Here is an 18,977-nt window from a genome sequence, read left to right as displayed (position 1 = left end):
GGGAAGGGATGCCATCCAGAGGGACCTGGACAGGCTGGAGAGGTGGGCCCATGCCAACCTCATGAAGTTCAACAAGGCCAAGTGCAAGGTCCTACATCTGGGTCAGGGCAATCCCAAGCACAAATACAGGCTGGGCAGAGAATGGATCAAGAGCAGCCCTGAGGAGAAGGACCTGGGGGTGCTGATTGATCAGAAGCTCAATATGAGCCGGCAATGCGCAATCACAGCTCAGAAGGCCAACCATATCCTGGGCTGCATCAGAAGTGTGGCCAGCAGGTCAAGGGAGGTGATTCTTCCTTTCTACTCCGCTCTTGTGAGACCCCACATGGAGTACTGCATCCAGCTCCAGAGCCCCCAACATAGGAAAGACATGGACGTGTTGCAGCAGGTCCAGAGGAGGGCCACAAAGATGACCAGAGGGCTGGAGCACCTCTCCTATGAAGACAGGCTGAGTTGGGGTGGTTCAGCCTGGAGAAGAGAAGACTCCAGGAAGACCTTATAGCAGCCTTCCAGTACCTAAAGGGGTCCTACAGGAGAGCTGGGGAAGGACTTTTTACAAGGGCGTGTAGTGACAGGATAAGGGGGAATGGATTAGATATTAGGAAAAAATTTTCAGTCTGAGGATGGTAAGGGACTGGAACAGTGCCCAGAGAAGTTGTGGAAGCTCCATCAGTGCTCCATCAGTGGAAGTGTTCAAGGCCAGGCTGGATGGGGCTTTGAGCAACATGGTCTAGTGGGAGGTGTCCCTGCTCGTGGCAGGAGGGTTTGAACTACATGATCTTCAAGGTCCCTTCCAATCTAAACCATTCTATGACCTTGCCTCCATGTCCAGGGCTCTAGAAACCAGCCCCAAATCAGCAAAATGCTAGTTTGTGGTTTCAAGGGCTGCTGCAGCCCATGGTAACCAACATGTTGGTCCAAGGTAGGACTGCAGCCTGGGTTAGACCTGCTGGCTTTAAACTCTGTTACAAGCGAGTGACAACAGCCTGGTTAGAAAAGGTGAGACTCCGGTGCAGGTGCATGATTTTCCTCTCAACTCACAGAAGAGTTTATGGACTTTTTAAAAACCTAGTGTTAGAAGGACTAGAGTTACCAGTACTGGTATCTGGGTTGAAGCAACTTGCAGAGGTTGCAAGGCAACTTATAGACTTGATGCTGTGAGTTGGTAAATTTCTGCATGTTGCCAGTGTCTGATGACACTAATGACACTAATCAGAGATGATACTAATTTGGGGATCAGAGGCTGTCAGGATAATGGGGTTTAGCTGTTGATGTGCTGCACGGGGGCAAGCAAACTCTTTGGGTACCGCTGGGAATAATGGCCATTGAACTCCTCCATTTTATATTTCAGTATGATCCTATGAGCTCACCCTGTGAAAGCTTTCTTTTGTCGGCACTTCACATCAGTAGCTATTTTTATATAGTGCCTGGTATAACAGATCTCTTCTCAGGTCTCAGAGACTTGGACAGTATTTGGATTCATGAACAGTTGTGACCAGTGGTTAAAATGGGAGGAGCGGGAAATGAGGGTGTCTCTGGTGTGGCAGAGAGGGGGAAAAAATCTACTTGCCAAAAGAAAAAAAAAATACCCCAAACCACTGAGCCTTGCCTACTAGGAGAGGAAGAAAAGGTAGCGGGGTCTTCTGAGTCCCAGGCAATGTTAGTAGGGTATACAGGGGTGAAGATGCGATGTTCATAAATTGATACGAAAGCTGGTGACAGATTTTCACCAAATGTTGCAATTAAAAAACAAAACAAAACAAAAAAAAAACCCCAAACAACAACAACAACAACAAAAAAACACCAAACAAACCATCCAACAGGACACTTAGCTGACTGTAATCACCCAAGGCAATTTTGGGGGTGTTGCTTGGTGGAGGTCTGAGAGCAAAGCTTTGTTAATTCACATTAGCTGCAGTGCAGCTCGGATCCCCTTGGTTATTGCTGGGTACCAAAGACATCAATCAGGCATTGGTAGTTGATTAAACATGTCGGCAAAGCTAAGACAAAAGGCATTAAGTGGAACAATTTAACAATTTGCTGCAAGTATGTGCCAATGCCAAGTCTAATTACAATTGCTAACAAACTTTGTTCTACAAACTGTGCGATAGGTGGAGATGGGGCATCTTCACTGAGGCCCTTCTATCCTGAATAAAACAGTCAGTGGAGCATGTCCCAACCTGTGGGCTGTGGCCACAGAGACTGTGGGATAGAAAAGAGCAGCAAGGAAATAGGTGGTTGTCTTTAATTGCCACAACACCACAGCTCCCCAAGGCTGCGGGCACGAGTGGTTGCAAGGAACTGTGCATTTCTCCCACACCTCCCACTTCTCAGGTGTCCGCAGCCACAGTGAGCAAGACTAGCAAGTCTGGTTCTGCACCCCTGCATGGTTCTGGGAATTACAGGGAAGGAGTATTTATTTGCAGTGAGTAAATCGGACGGTGCTCCCTGCCTCATCCTGGAAAGACTGAGCTGCTGCCAGCAGCTGTTGGTAGTTATGCTTCTCTTGAAAGTGTAAATAGCTGCAAGAGGCTCTGAGGGCAAGGAGAGGAACTGAATGATGAAGGCAGATGATCCCAAAACAGAGAGCAAGTAGAAAAATGCTGGGAATACCCAGATACAAGCACCACTGTTCGGCTCCTTCCTGAAGTTCTGCAGGAGTCCAGGGAGATCCTTATGTTTCTGTAGTGCAAGAAATGGTGCTTGAGCCCTAATCACAGCTGCAACTTTGTGCCCTGTCTTTGGGAAGAGCCACCACAGCATCTACCCTGAGGTGTCTGGCAGTTTGGGGCTTTTTCTTATCTCAGGAAGGACTCTGTTTTGCCCGAGGATAATAATGGGCTCTGATCCCAAAATCCTTTCCACATGGGGACTCTTTCCATAACAAAGGCAGATTAGCAAGTGAGGACTGTGCTGGTTCTATTAAAAAAAAAAAAAATCATAAAAATGAGAAACAAAGGCCCATCACCCCTACTAGATGCAAATTTAAAAAAAAAAAACAAAAAAAACCCTCCTGTTCTTAAAGATCCAGAGAGGAAGATTCCACAGGCAAGCTTGGAGAGCAAGCATAGGAAATTATTAAAGTATTGCTTAATATGTAACCAAAATCATCCTTGATGCAACTTAAGCCCATTACTACTTCTACTGTCCACCATAACCACTAAGAAAGGATTAATCCATTCCTCTTTGTCCTGCGTGTATTTGAAGGTCATTATCATCCGTCTTCTAGACTAAACAACCCTCATTCTTTCACTCTTTTTGTCATAAATCGTGTCTTCTGGCCCTTCTTGCTGTTCCTTTTTGGACTTTCCCCTGTTAATTCACATCTCTGAGCTCAATGCCTGGGACCAGTCACCACGTTCCCAGCTTCCTCTTTGATGTGAAATTGTAGCCTACGTTTGTGAATCTGCTGGGTAAAAGTAAAGGTCTGGGGTTACCCGAGGCAAGCATGGGGACAGTGGTATGTAAATTTGCCCCTTGGAAAAGGAAAGTATCAAGAAAGGGCGTGCAAGCAATTGCTCGCACATTATTCATAATATGTTAACCAGTGCTGGATCTGGGGGATGTTGGTTGCTGATACAGAGAGCAGAAGTCCCAGGAGGGAGGTGCTGTCTGAATGCCAGCCCAGAAGAAGCATGTCCCATAGCAATACAAACTGGCCTCTTGATCAGATTGCATGTGTGCTGACATCCCTGTCTTATTAACACATGATTTCTGCTTCATAACAGCTTGTGCCTAACGTGTGTATTCTTTTGCAATCAGATCTGTTTTATTGCTGATCCCAGGGGTATGACTAAAAAAATCATAGCACCATTTTGTCCAGCTCCTCATCTTTAATGGCATTTTCTCCCCCCCCTGCCCCGGCCCCAACCTGTCCATTATTGATCTGTGAGACAGGTATGCATTAAAAAAAGACCGTTTTGATGTTTCACTGTATGGTTAATAGATCCAAAGTCTGGATCACAGAGCCACTTGAACATGAGCTTAATCGCTTGAGTTGCATATAGAGGACAGACATGCTCGTGCATGAGAAAACAGCATCATACAGAGATATTGCATGATACCAGGCACCAAGACTTTTGCCTAATGCTGATCTGCATCTGTGTTTACTTTGCAAGGAGCTGAGCAGTGGTGGAAAACTCCACCATGGTGCAGCAGAGGCACGGCCAGTTGTCTCACTGTCCTTGCTTTGGGAGCACGTGTCCTGTGTGGAGCTCATGCCATTTGCAGCGTAAGGCCGACTTGGCTGAGGTGTGCTTTGAGGAAAAAATACCAAGATAAAAAGTGAGCTCATCCCCATTGCTAGGGTAATAGTATAGGTTACTCCATAGCTTTACTTCTAGAAATATGCATTTTCAGATGTTCTCTTGTTTCTGCTAGAAGCACCTTACTGAAAGATAAGTATGATAAAGCAAAGAGGGGGAGTGAGGTCTGGTTTTGGGTGGCTTTCTCTTTTTTCCTTTGTGCATAGTGCTGGTTCAGTGGAGGCACCATTTTATGCCCTTGGCATAGGATACCTCACTGCCTTCAGGAGCTGGGTATAACAGCACTATGAGCCCCATTTAGAGATGAAACAGCAGCCAGGGTTGTGTTACCCAAATGCAGGCAGCTATGTTCAAGCAGATGCTCCTTATTCAAGGCCTGGTTCATTTGTCGATCCACTTTCTAGGCAGGGCAGCAGCCAAGCAGCTGCTCCCAAGGGTACCCTCGCACACAGGGGAGCACTCAGTGTGGCTTTCGTGGTCCTACCCCCCACCTCCATCAGCCCCAGACAGCATCTCAGTTTAGCAGAGCACCAGCAAACAGCATCCACGGCCCATGGGATACACAGGGTTTTGTCCCAGTTTGACCAGTGCTGGGCTTTTCTTGCTGCAGCATCCTCCAGGTGGGGGCAAAGCCCAGCTTTTGTGTCTGGGGTGGCTAGGCCTTCTTTATAATTGACTCTTGCTGTCAATAATCAAGGAAAAGTGCAGATAGGACTCGTTTACTTTATGTGGATATCACTACCTGGCTGTTATGCAAAGCCCCTGAAGAGCAAACAGAGGCGAACAGGACTGTACCGGGAACTGCTGAAATAAAAGTGCAGGATGGCCACAATGCATGTTGAGCCAAATGCTTTGCATAGTTGCACTGTCAGCAAACACAGCGAGCCAGAGGGCAGGGAACCAGCCCCTAGCGCAGCTTCTTTCTTAGCTCCTATTTGCTTTTGCATTTGTTATCTTGGACATAAAGAGGTCTGTAAGCCAGGGATTTGGGCAGTTAACCTCAAATAAACCCTAAAAGACCTACTTCAGTGAAGTGTAACAGTGTCTGTTGAATTTAATGGAGCTGGGCTTGCTCTCACCAAGGGTGATTTGGACTCTGAAAGCTTGCTGTTTCCTGGAAGCTAATGGCATTTTGGGGTCGTCTCTTTTGCTTTGTGTACAACTTTGATTACAGCTTTTTTACCTTGGCTTTATGTCTGGCTCCTCTGCACAACTGAGTGTACACATGTGTGAGAGAATAGCCAGCAGTGAAAGGATGCGCCACTGTAAAAACAGACATTTGGTTTTGCTGTGAAATACCCTTTACAATCAGACAGACAGCAAATATTTGACACTGAGCAAGAAAAATCAGGTATGCTGTTTGACAAAGAGGATCACTGCAGAAAGTGGTGTCGTGACTCACCAGCAGACCATTTCATAGCCTCACCCAGCTCCGTTACTTAAAAATACTCTTTAAGATCAAAGTACCATGCAGGCAGGCAGTTTTGTTTCTTTACACAAAACCAAATCATGATTTAGAAGGTCAGCAAGCTCCCAAAGAGTGACTTGGTGGAATACAGCTGCAGATGGGCAGCTACGGCATGAAATGAAACTGTTTGGAGAGGCTATCAGCAGCTGGCACTGTTCACAGGGAGAGCTGGGTGCAGGAGCTTTCTGTTTTCACTTTTACAGGTTGGTGATTCACTGACGGGTAAAGGAAGCTCAGAGCAATTAGAAACGCTGGTCTCAGCTCTTGACAGGTAGGTTGGCATTCACCGTTTCCAGCCCTACTTGTTGATTCCTTGAGGACTTTTGGGTGTTCAGGTGCAGGCTGGAAAATAAGCCCTATCATGGACTGTTGGAAAGGGAGCCAGAAATTGTCATTAAATACAGGCTTTGACCAAGCAAAAAGTTATCCAAATGGGTCTGTTCTCTTGTTCAATGTAACAACTAGCAATTGAGAGATCATTGAAATAAAATATAGATCCAGAAATTTGGAGGCCCTGGAAGATAAAAGCCTGACTGCATCTGTTGCATCTCCTAAAAGCATATAACTGTTTGATACAGCTTCCAGGATCTGGGACTTGTGACGCAACCCAACCAAGAGCAGCGAACCAGAGGAAATAAAGCATCCCCAACTTTGACAACTTCTGGACAGAAACTAAGATGGCCCCATCTCCTATTGGAAGAGCTTGGCCAAAGGCAGGCAGGAGCAGAAAGAATTAAACTCTTACTGAAACCCTATTTTTAACAGGATTCTATCTAAGCCACGATTTGGGAAATCGGAAGGCAATGTCCCATGCTTTGGTTGTCCCTGATGTCAAGCAGCATTTCTTACTTACTGTTTTATTTATTTGTAGAGACGAAGCACTGTGTGTTCACAGCTGTCGCAGTGAATTTAATAAGCATAGACTGACCATCTCTGTAGGATCACAGTGTAATCTAACATGTCTCGGGTGCAATCCTCCTTTGCACTAATTTGCAACAGTGTAGCACAGTCTCACTACACCATCCTGCCCCTAAATGACCTACAGAGTTATGCTGGGTCTCAAACCCCAGAAACCTCAGCAGTGCCTAAGGATTAGGAGCGTGAAACAGCTGTCCTTCCCCTGCTGTCTCCTTGTAGCCCTTCACAGATCCAACAAAAGCTACTAGTCCCTTCTCAAAACTTAGACTGTGTATTTTGCGTGGCATTTCTAAAGAAAGATGCATAAGGTCTCAGGTGGTTATTATTTTTCAAGAAAAGCTTCTACACGTGGATTTGACCAGATGAGGATGAAGCCTACACCATTGCTGAAGCAAATCTGTGCATGCAGGGGCTGATGGGGGGGGTATGGCAAAACCCTCTTCAATGCATACCATCTATTCCGAGCCTCTGCCAGCTTTCTGCTAGGCCTGGTTTGTTATTCTGGGTGCACAGTGAAGGAAGAGGTGCTGATGAGAGTGCTTATGGGGAAGTCTGAGAGCTCTGGTTTAATTCAGACAGGACACACAAGGCAGAGTGGTTTCTCCTTCCCTCCCTGCCAAGGACGGCAGGATGTTTATGTGCTGCTCAGCTAAAGGTACCCGCAGCTTGAAAGCCTCTTACTCAGTTTTGCCTGGTAACTGGGATTTCTTATTGGCATGTCCAGTATCAGCAGATCCAGCTGAAACCTGATGTCCCTAAACAAACCCTGCCTTCAAAGCCCAGCTTGCAACATCCTCTGAGAGGTTTCTGGCTTGACGTCATCCTGCTCGGAGTTTCTTTCAAAAAGTCCCTTGTTAGCCCAGGAACAGGGTGCGTTGCTTGGATGCACGTTCACAGCCCCCGTTGCTCCTCAGGGGCCAAACAGCAAGGGGATTTATGAGACATGGAGACCAGAGCCCAGAGGAAAATATTGGGTAATCGGAGAAGTGGCCTCAAGGAGCCAGTTGGGCTGTTTATCTCGCCTTCAGCCTCCCCTGGGAAGGCAGCTGCACTGTGTCACCTCCATCGTGCAAATCCCTGCCCTGCTTCATTCATAAAATCCCACAAAAGCCCTATATTTGTGAAGGGAGCCCTGCCCAGGCTGGGCTGGGATTCAGCGCAGGCGAGCTCGCTTATCAGTGTGGGGCTGTGCCTGGTGTGAAAGCAGTTCCTTTATCCCCCGTGACGGGATTCATACCAGCTCAGCTGGGGGTTGTGCCTCTGCCTCCCCTTGCAGCGTGTGCGTGCAAGGTTTGGCAGCAGCAGCATCAGGCCTGCCCTAAATGCTGTTTGCAGGAGGCAACACCAACCACCAGCAGGTAGGATAGAAATCCCCCGCTACCAATGTCTTGAGGAAGGAAGGAGCAAGGAAACAGCGTTGGGGAGCTGGGAAGCTGCCTGCTCTGAATCAGCTCTGTCTGAGATGGAGGAGGGATGGCTGAGCAATTGGGTTTTTTTGGTGTGTTGTTTTTTTAATACCATCACACACAGGCCTGTGGATCATTCCTGCCCTGCAGGAACAGCACAGCTGCAGGTCAAACCCTCAGGTGGTGTGAATAAGTGTGCCCTGCCGTGTTGGCGCAGGATTCGGATTGAAAGCATGGTTGCCACCTGCCTGCTTTGTTAACTGGATTAGCCATTTACAGGCAGTCGCTCTTTTATAGCTTTGGTGTCTGGTTTTCTAACATAATTCTTCCCTTCCCTGTCTCAGACTCTGTTGAGTCTGGCCCCTCGCTCTCTGTAATTGAAATATAAGCATTGCTGTGCATCAGACAGACTCAGGCTTTCTTTCTGGGTTTTTTCCTTTTTTTTTTTTCTCTCCTAATTTCTTTCATGGTGGCCCATGGGAGTATGGCTATAACTTTAAATACCTTCCAGCACCACCAGCTCAAATGAGGTTGGGGAACAGTGAGAATTAAAATATGCTTCAAAGGAGTACACAGGAGGAATACAAATAGGAACAGATAGCCTGAATTTAATCTTTTATAGGGTCTTTCACAGAGAATAATATCAGCTCAGGAGGGGCTGGTGCCTGTAAGGGTAGAGGGAGACAGCTGTCTGCTACCTCCTCCTCGTCCCAAAGTCTTTTATGGAGAGACTGCTGTGCTCCAGGGTGGGCAAATGGTGGTCCTGGGTTTTTTTTTCAGCTCTCCCATCATACTGTTTTGCTTAAATGCTTACCTCTGCCTGGCAAGGAATCCTTCTTTCCTCTCAGAGCAGGCATGTGGTCATAAAGAATGCTAAAACTAAGTAAAAACATCAACTGAAATGGTAGAAACTGGTTGTACCCACTGATGTTCTCCAGCCCCACGTGATCCAGCCATGCAAGGTGCCAACTCGTGCAGTACAAAGCAAGCAAAAAGCACATGCAGCCTGTGAAAGCATCTGATCTGCCTTTTCCTGGGGTGGAAAATCATTCAAAAAAGCTGTAAAAAGTGCTGTAAATTCAAACCAAAAAGTTAATAGTTAGGAAAGTGTATGCTTGCTTCCATCCCCTTGTTTGCTGAAGACTTATATCTGAGAGTCAGAGCAAATGCCCTTAGCTCCTTGCTGTCATAGATCATGTATCAACCCAGGCAACAGGTCACCAGCTCCCAGAGGGAGCCACTGCCCTGTCTCAGGATGAAATAAGCTCTGTGTCTTCAAAAGACACAAATCATTCAAAGGTAGGCGGGGATGGAAGAAATTGTACAAATACAGTGTTTGGGGCCAGTTCCTGAGACACCTGGAATTGGCAGAGCTGCGGTGATTTATGTGAGCATACTCTAGGGCACAGACCTCTGCACTTGTGCATCGGTTGGAGAGTTTATCTCATCCAGGAGAGCTTGCCAAAGCCATCGAGAGAGGGCTGTGTCCTGAGCAATATCCATCTTCATTGCAGGATAGGAAGGAGTCTGATGGGATGGCACCCTGGGAACCGTGGTACACGAATGCTTGGGTATCTTCACACCCTGTTGCTGCTCATCAACCTTTGAAGCTACAGAAACATCTCGAAGGTGCTGCCGACCATGAGTGATGGTGCTTCATTGGCCTGGGGACACAGGCTGACATCCCGCTGAACCAGGGAGGGGTTCGAGAAAGGAATCCAAGTGAAAAATAGTGGTTGGTGCACTTAAAGCAAGAAGACAAACTGCTTCAATCAGGTGTGTTTACAACTTAGTCACAGGCATCCACGCTGACCTTCTTTACCCACAATTCACTGTTCCCTGCACATAAAACCCCCTTTCCATGCAAGACTGTAAGATTAAATGGAGGTATTATGTCCTTTTGTGTATTCGGAGGAGCGTGCTAGGTCTCATAGTTGTAGCTTAGCAAGGGAAAAACCAATGTTAAACCATTCACGACATGAGGATTGTTGCCATCCTTCTCCAGCTTGCTTATCTTCATTTTTCCCCTCCTTGAAGACTACCTTTTTATCCAATGCTAGTTCACCAAGTGCAGCTGGTCTTTAATGTAAAAGAAATGGAAAAAATGGAGAATAGCATCTTCAAAAAAAAAAAGCTGCAAACACAGGACTGAAAAGCTGGGTGGTGTGGACCACTCTCCTCTTCTGGATGAGCCTTTTTCAGTGCCGAGAAATGTGTTTATTTTTACCTAGAAACTGCACGGTGATTACTAGACCTTCCAAATTTAGGCCTCAAGCTCTCTCCACTGAGGCCAATGGCTGTATTTGCATGAATCATTAAAAAAGGAAAGAGCTGTGTTATCTCTAGCAAGTCTTTCTGCTTAGTGCTGTGGGTGGGAGACTCAGTCCCATGCTGGTGGTTATGTCTGTACCATATATTTCACAGTATAGCTGTAGGTTTGCCGACTGTCAGTTCACATAGTTTCATGGTTACATCTTGCGCTAAATATAGGAAAAGCCTGGTAATCACCGACGTCAGGCGGTCCTGTTCCCAGTCAGCCCCCCTACCACCTCATTAACTTTTAATATGTGCAGGTTTACAATAATAAAAACTAGGAAATAGAGAGGTGTGAAAGGTAAGGCTCAAAGGTAGAAAACATGTAACAGCGAACCTAACACGAAATAAGAATAATAAAATGTAAGGAAAGAATCTGAAAACAGGCGATGGGTTGAAAAACGAGCCTTGGTATTTATAACTAGTAATATAAATTGTCAGTGTTAAGAATAATAAAAGCTGGGGGGGAAAGAAACTGCTGCTCTGATCCAGCAGATGATGCTCTGCAGTAGCATGAGGCATGTGCATTGCTGTTAAACTTCTTGAGATTTGACATAGCGTGCACTCATAATTTAAAGAGAAATAGGAGAAAAAAGTGCATTGAGCTTACCTTTGAACATCTTGCTTGTCCGTTGTCTGTCTAGCAGGGTTTGTGTTGGATCGCAACCTGGGGGGCTGGATCCGTGCAGCTCCAATTGCCCATACAGCATTTTGAAACTGAGCTTTCTGCGTGCTGCTGCTGTACGAGGAGCGAGTAATAGTGACAGGATGCTGTGTTCATGATCATGTTTGACCACTGAAGTGTGTCCAGGATGAATTGAGCTTATGGGAGACATCAGGGCTGCGAGGTCTCACTTTCTCCTCTCGCAATGACCCAGGTACATAGGTACACCCATTTCATCGGAGCTGCCCTGGTGGAGACCTGGCTGCAGCTTCACTGGGCATCTGATGTGTTCATCAGTAGGATATCACTAAGCACCTCAGCATGGGAATGGTGGCGTTCAGGTGCAGCGCAACTCCTTGGATATTTAAGCAAGAGGCAGATTTAAGTAGCTGTTGGGCTTTCCAAACCATTCACCATTCCCAGTATGTTTGCATGTAATATGGGGAAGCTCCTTCTCTTCTGCAAAGCAGTACTAGAGCATAAGCCACTTTGATACTTTGCGCGTCCTGTAATTCCCCTCTTTTGTCATAGACTTTGGAGAAGTGACACAAACTGCAAACTATGTGATTACCCACACTTGGGTAATTTCTGTGCAGCATCTAGTCCAAGGAGGTAGGAAGGAAAACTGAAGATCTCCTTCATGCAATTGGGCAAGCTAAAGCCAAACAACACTGTAAAAGTGTGTGTCTGATTAGTTCAGGACTGGTTGCTATATATTAACTGTCTCCCTGTTCAGCAGATCTGCCAGTTCATAAACGTTCATGGAAGCGAAAGGCTGCATCTGCCTTTAATTGGGACAGATAAACTGCAGGCAAGCCAAATTCCTAGGCATGCCTGCACATGTCCTTTGCAGAGCTATAGTCCCTCTTGGTGATCTCACTTAAACATAGTCAAAATGATTAAAAGATACCCTTCCCTTATGTTTTGAAACATAATTTTCACTTGAATAATAATCACTATATAACTTACTACCATGCAGTACACTTTGCTGGTAGATTCCAAAGCAGTTCACAACAAGGAGTTAAGTATTAGGCAGGGTTAGGATTTAAAACAAAACTAAGCTAACCAATTTTCTGTCTGGAAATGCTGATTTATCAGAACTGAAACTATTTGTGGGAATAGCTATTCCCCTGAATTAAAAAAAAAAAAACCAAAAAAACAAAACCTCTTTTAGCACTGCTTTAAAAGGCACTGCTGTGATCTAAATTTGAAGTTTTATTTTTCTGATAGAAACAATGCTTTATTCGGCTTATACCAAAAAGCTGGAGAGCATTAAAAAAAGTCAAAATTGAAGCAAAACATCTTGAAATTATTATAGCAGAGTCTTTTGGATAATAGGCTCGTGAACGTTTTAGAGATACAAAGTTTTGCTTGAAGACAGATGCAGACGTATCAAGACCTTGACAATCCCTCCAGAGCAGGAAGATCATCTTGCCCTCAGCTCTACTAGGTACGACCTCCCCATCCTGCACATGGATGACCTGAAAGGCAGACAGGGATGGGCCGGCTCTGGGAATGGAAAGTGTGTTTCCAAATCCTAGGCCAACTCCCTACCACCAAGATAACACCCTTCCCTTCTCTCCCTCCCCCTTCATCCCCAAATGGCTCGCTGGGAACTGCTGACTCCATGGGTGCTGCTGTCTCCCTGCTAACCAGATCACCCTGCTGGGCACCTCCCAGGCAGGGTGAATCACCTCGCATGGCTCCAGGCTCCCATCACTCCTCTGTCTGGCTCCTTCACCTAAGGAAGAATGAAAACACATATTTAAAGCTAACCCTGGTCATGTGAGTTAGAGGTATCAAAGAAGTATTTCATAGATGGATTCCTTCATTCCAAACCTGCCTTCCAGCTGAGGTTCAAAAATCTATTTCACTTTTTTAATTAAAAAAAAAAAAAGTTTAATATATTTCCTTTGTACCAACCACTGTGTCTTTGAAGTAGGTGAAGTAGGTGAAATACTGTGTATGCCAATAATGTTTTCCATACAGATTGCTTGAGCCATTTTCAAAAGAAGAGAGATTATTTCAAGCAACATGGAAGTTGGCTGAGATGACCTCCTGAGGTCTCCTCCAATCTGAATTTTCCCTGTGATCCCTTGGCCGTGAGAAATGGTGTGGGCTGTATTTTCTTCCTCCGGATGAGTACAGGTAGATCCTCTCATCACTTGTAGAAATCTTTTCAGAAACCATATTTGTTATTTTTGAGACTTTGATGCAGAAGAGGAATAGATGGGCAGCTGGCAGAAGTTTTGTTTTTGACTTCAGTGGTGTCTGGACTTGCCCTGGTGTTTGTGTCTCCAACGTCTGACTCAAACCCAGTTCAAGCCAATGGAAAGAATCCCAGCAGCTTAACAGATATAAAGTTGCCACTCTTGAAAGGATAAACTTTTGGTAACACATCGTTTCATAAATATCTCTTCTTTCTGATCTACTGGTGAGCTATCATCAAACAGGGTTTTTAATGATGGTTATTCAAGCATACACAAACACATTTCATCCTGCTGGTGCTACCCAGATGACGCACTCTGCTGCACCATCACAACGTATTTTGGCAACAGCACACAAGCAGTTGCACACAACCTTCTCCACCTGCCAAATACCCTTTTCCTGGGCAGTGGCTGGGCTGTGCCTATTTGCCTTCATTTGCTGCCCCCTTGTCTTTGCTTTTGTATGGCTCTAACTCCTTGGCTGTTTGCTAGTTTGGCTGCCTAAATCCGTTTATTTCAGTGTTACTGGGATGCTATCATGGCAAGGGTGCCCACAGCCTCCATGGCGTCTTCCTTTCCTAATCCTAGTAAGACAAAAAAGTCACCTGAATTTATTACCGCTTTGAAAAATGACTGTTCTCCTTTAAAGTATAAGGATAAGGCTTATGTAGAGATGTGGTACGTTTTGTTAGTCCAACTGATAGGAAAAACAGACAAGCTTTTGGCCATGCAAGTCTTTGCTTGGGGCGTTTGGGAGTGGCCAGTGAGCAGATTTCTCCATGGCCTCCCCTGTGCAAGTCCAGCTCTCCTATGGATGTGTCCTCAAGGTCTGCAACTTGTAAACAAAAGAAATGTTTCTGATAATCCATAACTTGCCTAATAAGGACTCCTCATGCAAAAATCGTTGTTTTTCTTCAAAGAAATGCTTTTGGAGAGCTATTTTGTGGTAAGTCACTCAGCATTACTGATCCTCATTAGATTAGAAAAGTACACGCTTTCCCTCCAGGAAGTGTTTGTAAGTGTTGGGATTTCTAGCATTAGAAATGATTGAAACTGAATGGTTTGAAATGGTAATTTTTCCTATAGCTGACATTTAAAAGATGACAGTTTTCTTTCCCATGTCCATTCTCATTATTTATCAGAACTTATGGTGTGATTTACATCCATAGCAAGTAAAATGGAAAGCCTGACTCCTTTCAGGCCGCTGCCTCCCATCTCCATCGCCTGCTGCTGTTCCAGCCTTTACCAAAAATCTGCACTGCCATCTTCTGCCTGTCTTACAGATCACAGCTGAATATCCACCATGATTTTTTTTTTCTCATCCTGCCAAATTCATGATGTATGTGCTACGAAAACTTGGAATGTGAAGAATAAAGCATGTGCGCACATGTCAAAATGATCTGTAAATTGATTTTTGTTTCTAGCTGGTCTCTATTACAGATGGCAATTGCCCCGTACATAATTCCAGCTTGGATTTAGAGGAAAGGAACCCTATAGTGTTGCTCCCCATAACCTAAAAACCTAAAATATTTTGTTCAGCCACTGTTAAGCCAACATAGTGGCCAGTATTAAGCCACAAGCGTTGCTCAACAGCCTGGTTGATACAGGCAGCATCTGAACTAGCCAAACGGGCACTGGTAGAAGACAAAGCTTAGACCATTAGTTGGTATAAATGAGGATTTTTTTACTTGACTTTGGAGTAGCTACTCGGACTCATACCCAATGGTTATCTATTTCAAGTTATCTCATGAATTGTGCTACTTGTGTCTTATTCTACTGTGGCAAAGGAAAAGGAAACCCAAGCAGTGCGTGTCTATGGCTTATGGATGGATGTAAAAAGTCTCTTTATTTATTTTTTCTTTTTTTTCCAGTTGAAATATTAGTTAAATACGAAGTCAATTTGAGAAAAAAAGAAAAGTATCTGAAAGCTGAGTGAACCCAGATGTACTTTAAATCCTCCCATATTGCTCATTTAAAAGAATTCTTGGTATTTTTCCTTTCCTGGCTAAGTAAGGGGTGACAAAGTCACCCTCTAGGAAAATAAATGTTCTTCGTAAACATGCTAATTCCTGCAGCAGTCAGCCCCACACCTAGCGGCAGTTCCAAGCAGGAGCAGAGTCCCTGGCCCCAGCCCTGCAAACCTTTGAAAGAGAGATGGGCTCACCACTGTCTCCCAGAGAGTGCCAGAGCAATTATTAAATGTCTAAACCCCAACCTTTAACAGAAAGCCAGTTTTTGCAGCCTTGAGAGACTTGATGCATGCAAGAAAAGGTTGGAAAAATTTCCCCTGCATTGTAAACATGATTTCCCTCAGCATGGCTAAGGGAACAGTGGCATCTGGTGTTCGCTGAGCTCTGTTACAGCCACCGCTTCCCAGGTGGGTGCCGGCAGGCTTTGCTGGACTTCGGCAGGGTTTGGCTTCCAGCATGCAGGTATCCAGTGGCACTTGAGACCTGTAGGCTGTCAGAGTCATCTGTACAAACATCCAGGCATGATACAGGCCAAAGGGGAGCCTCAAGCCCATCTGAACGGCAGCTAGAAGTCTGTATGGTGTATCAAACGAGAGAAACACAAACTTGCTTCTAGTGAAGAAGGTAATTGCTCTTGTTGGGGAATTAATTCCCCCCAACCCAGGGCTGGGACAGTGATGCAGCATCACCAGGGAGCCTCTGACGTGGATGCTGTTTGGGATTTATATATTTTATGAAACCTTTATTCCAACTTTCTCAATAGCGAGGAAGTTGCTCATAATGAGGTGCCCTGGTCCATTTGGTGAGGCAGCCTGTCCACCCAGAGGCCTATGACGCTCAGTCTGTGCTGCAAAAGCTCCAGGGTGTGATGCTCAACTGTGTACGTCTGACTTGTTTTTACCATCTCAACATCTCCTCAGTTTAATCTCACGTTCTCAGTTTGAGACCCACACTGCAAGTGCTGCCCAGGAGCCTTTCCGCTGCCAGGGGTTTTTAACTTGCCCAAAATCTGGAATGAGTTTCATTGGGATATGTTTGTTTGTGCTTCTTTCCCCATCTTTGTTCTTGCCCTTGAACAGGATAGTCCCACCATATCTGCTGTACAGACGGGTAACTTTTCCTGTGACAGAGCCTAAGTACATCTTTTAAACACCTCTGGAGGACCAGTATCAACAGGCAACTGGGCAGCATCTGAACCTTATGGTGAGCGTGTGTCGTCTCTGAATTCCGGGTGGAGGGACATCTACTGCTGGTCCCTGAGACACAACCGAAAGCTTGTTAGTAGACAAACTAAGCTGTGTTTCCTTCTCCTGTCAGCAGAGGACGCCCAAACCTGAGCAAAACAAGAGTTAAAAGATTTGTGTCTCCCTAGTAATTTCTATGCAAATTAGGAAAGGCAAATTACTCTATTTTACTAACTGAAATTCAGTTTATCAGTCTTTTACCTCAAGTGCACAAAAGACAGGGCACTTCTTACTGAGATGAACAGAATGACGAACCTGAGCTTGGACCTCTTGGGAAACAATTTCTGCTGGTTTCTGTAATTTTTCAGGTTGCAGATTTTTAGAAGTTCTGCATCCTTATGCTTAACCAAAGGCTATTTGCAATGTTTGCAGATTGCCCCATGGCCATTTTTATCTGAGTGCTGGGATTGACAGACCTTTTTCTGTTCATGTTGAGACCAGTACATAATTCGATGCCCAAGTCCCCAAGCCTGGTTACTCCTCCCTGCTGCACAGGAGCAAGCAGCTCCCCTCTGATCTGATGCTGCTGTTAATTCCCACTCCTCCCTGCGGCTGTGCTCAGAAACTCCGCACTTCCCCTGCACAGGGCCTGAATCCTGTACCTAAATTCATTCAGAGATCCTAATTATTGTCCCTTTTAGGCAGTTTCTGTCCTATTCAGCTACAACAAACTGCATTTTGTTGACATCGGAACCAGTTTCACAGCTACAAGTGACAGGAAGGGGAGGTTCTGCAAAGGTGCTGCTTAATGTCAACCTCTGTCGCCGAAACAAACAGAGCCACAGCTAACAAGATATCCCTTCTTCTCAGCCATGAGATTTCAGAAGTCATCAGATGTAGTACTATATAGTACTATGTAGTACTATAAAGTGATAAGATCCCAAGGGCTGACTTTTGGGTGGTGTCATGTACTTTGGCACGGTGTTCCTTGGATCGCCAGATCAATGTGTTCTGCAACAGTTTGTTCAAATCAAACCCTGGAGTTGCCATGCACTGAAGTTTATTTTCTATAAAAACATGGGAAGTTTTCCAAAGCGCAGCTGAACTTCTGCTAAAAAAAAAATAAAAAAATCAATGGGAACTGTGCACCTAACTCCAAATCCCACTGAAATTAAATTAAATTCAGTCCTAGGCTGACAAATTACCCTACTCTTTCAAGTCAATGGGCAATTGTGTATGGAGAACAAGCCACAGAGGTGTATGCTCTACAAATATCCCAACCTTTTTCTCTCAGCACTCAGGATAACATTGCTGCCTAAACAGGGTTACAGTAAGAGTAAGAAAAGTTAGTTTTGTAATGTGTCTTGTTTATTGAACTCAGTTTTCACTCATGTCCTGAGTTGAGAAAAACATTTCCCAGGAAGACTGACAAACAGAAACAATTCATAAATATATATTTCAAACACTGTAGGTATAAACAAATAAAAGCTCTGGTTTGCTATTTTGGGAGGTCCTGTGTAACCAGCATTTTCAACTGGCCAATTAGCAGCACATGTTAACCAGTGAAGAACTTCCACTTGTTTTTAAAGGATCAAATGCAGTGTTTTAAAATTATTGCTCATTACCAGACAAAAACCCAAGATAGAAAGGATGTTCATTAAAAATCCCCATTAACAGCAGGGAAGGTATATATTGACAGGACATGCAGCTTTATAGTGGGATTTTTATGCAATTAAGACCAAAACTTTCATAAATTAATGAAGATGTTGGGCAACCAATCTGAGGATATTACAGGAGCCAAATTCTCAGCAGGTCTGACCTTGGTGTCTTCCTAAAATCTAACTTCTTTTAAGATCTTGGGCTAAGCACCCCCAACATAAACACCTCCAAACCACTAATGGCAGGGGACACAGCACCTAACTGCGACACTGCTCCAAGGCTTTGCTGCCCGGTGCTAACTCCTCTCCCAGCTATGCACTGCTCCTGCCTCTTTGCCGAATTCCCGGGGACCTGCCTGGCGGAGCTGCCGTGGGCTGGGGATGAAGAAGAGGACCTCTGCACAGAGAAGCGACAAGGAGTTGTAGACGACTGAGGTATTTTTCCTCCCTCGCTGGTCCTCCCAGCTAGTAGGGTTGAGGGAGGGGACCAGCAGGAGGTGGAAACGCGGATCTCCTCACAGCACTTGTAACTAGAGGCATCTTGACTTTTGCAGCTACCGGTAGCGACGCCTTGTGCAGCAGGTTCCTCTTGTGCCTATTGCATACACTACGAGGCTAGCAGCCTCCCACTGGGGCTACGCTACAGCAGTTCTTGCTCCCTTCTGCTTGGGAGCACCTTGGGGACAGCATCCACCTTCCTGTGCCCTCACGGTGGGGCACAGCTCGCTGACCTCCTCGTTCTGCTCCGGCCGGCCCGCTCGCTTCTCTGCCAGAAAACAAGGAGCAGCACTACTTGTGCTAACCCCTCGGCAGAGGAGCCCAGTCCCGGAGGGAAGGAAACTCTCTGTCCATCTTGCGCCAGCAAGGTACACTCCTCAGGGTATCGTGACAGAGATGCACTGCGGGGCCTTCTGGCTATCATCC

The 18,977-nt window shown here is 45.4% G+C and overlaps 2 protein-coding genes across 2 annotated transcripts in view; both read right to left on the bottom strand.

The window, feature by feature from the left end:
* The window catches only part of FN1 (fibronectin 1), a 214,993-nt gene extending 206,079 nt beyond the window's left edge, over positions 1-8,914 (bottom strand). Inside the window, exon 1 of the mRNA XM_009887594.1 lies at positions 8,872-8,914. Within this exon, the coding sequence (XP_009885896.1) occupies positions 8,872-8,914 (43 nt within the window). The remainder of the gene's footprint in view (positions 1-8,871) is intronic.
* Positions 8,915-13,763: 4,849 nt separating this feature from the next.
* The window catches only part of MREG (melanoregulin), a 21,705-nt gene continuing 16,491 nt past the window's right edge, over positions 13,764-18,977 (bottom strand). Inside the window, exon 7 of the mRNA XM_009887592.1 lies at positions 13,764-13,825. Coding sequence (XP_009885894.1) covers positions 13,764-13,825 — 62 coding nt within the window. The remainder of the gene's footprint in view (positions 13,826-18,977) is intronic.

The sequence above is a fragment of the Charadrius vociferus genome, unplaced genomic scaffold (genome assembly GCF_000708025.1).
Source record: "Charadrius vociferus isolate BGI_N301 unplaced genomic scaffold, ASM70802v2 scaffold136, whole genome shotgun sequence".
NCBI lineage: Eukaryota > Metazoa > Chordata > Aves > Charadriiformes > Charadriidae > Charadrius > Charadrius vociferus.
This window is presented reverse-complemented; position numbering and strand designations above follow the sequence as displayed.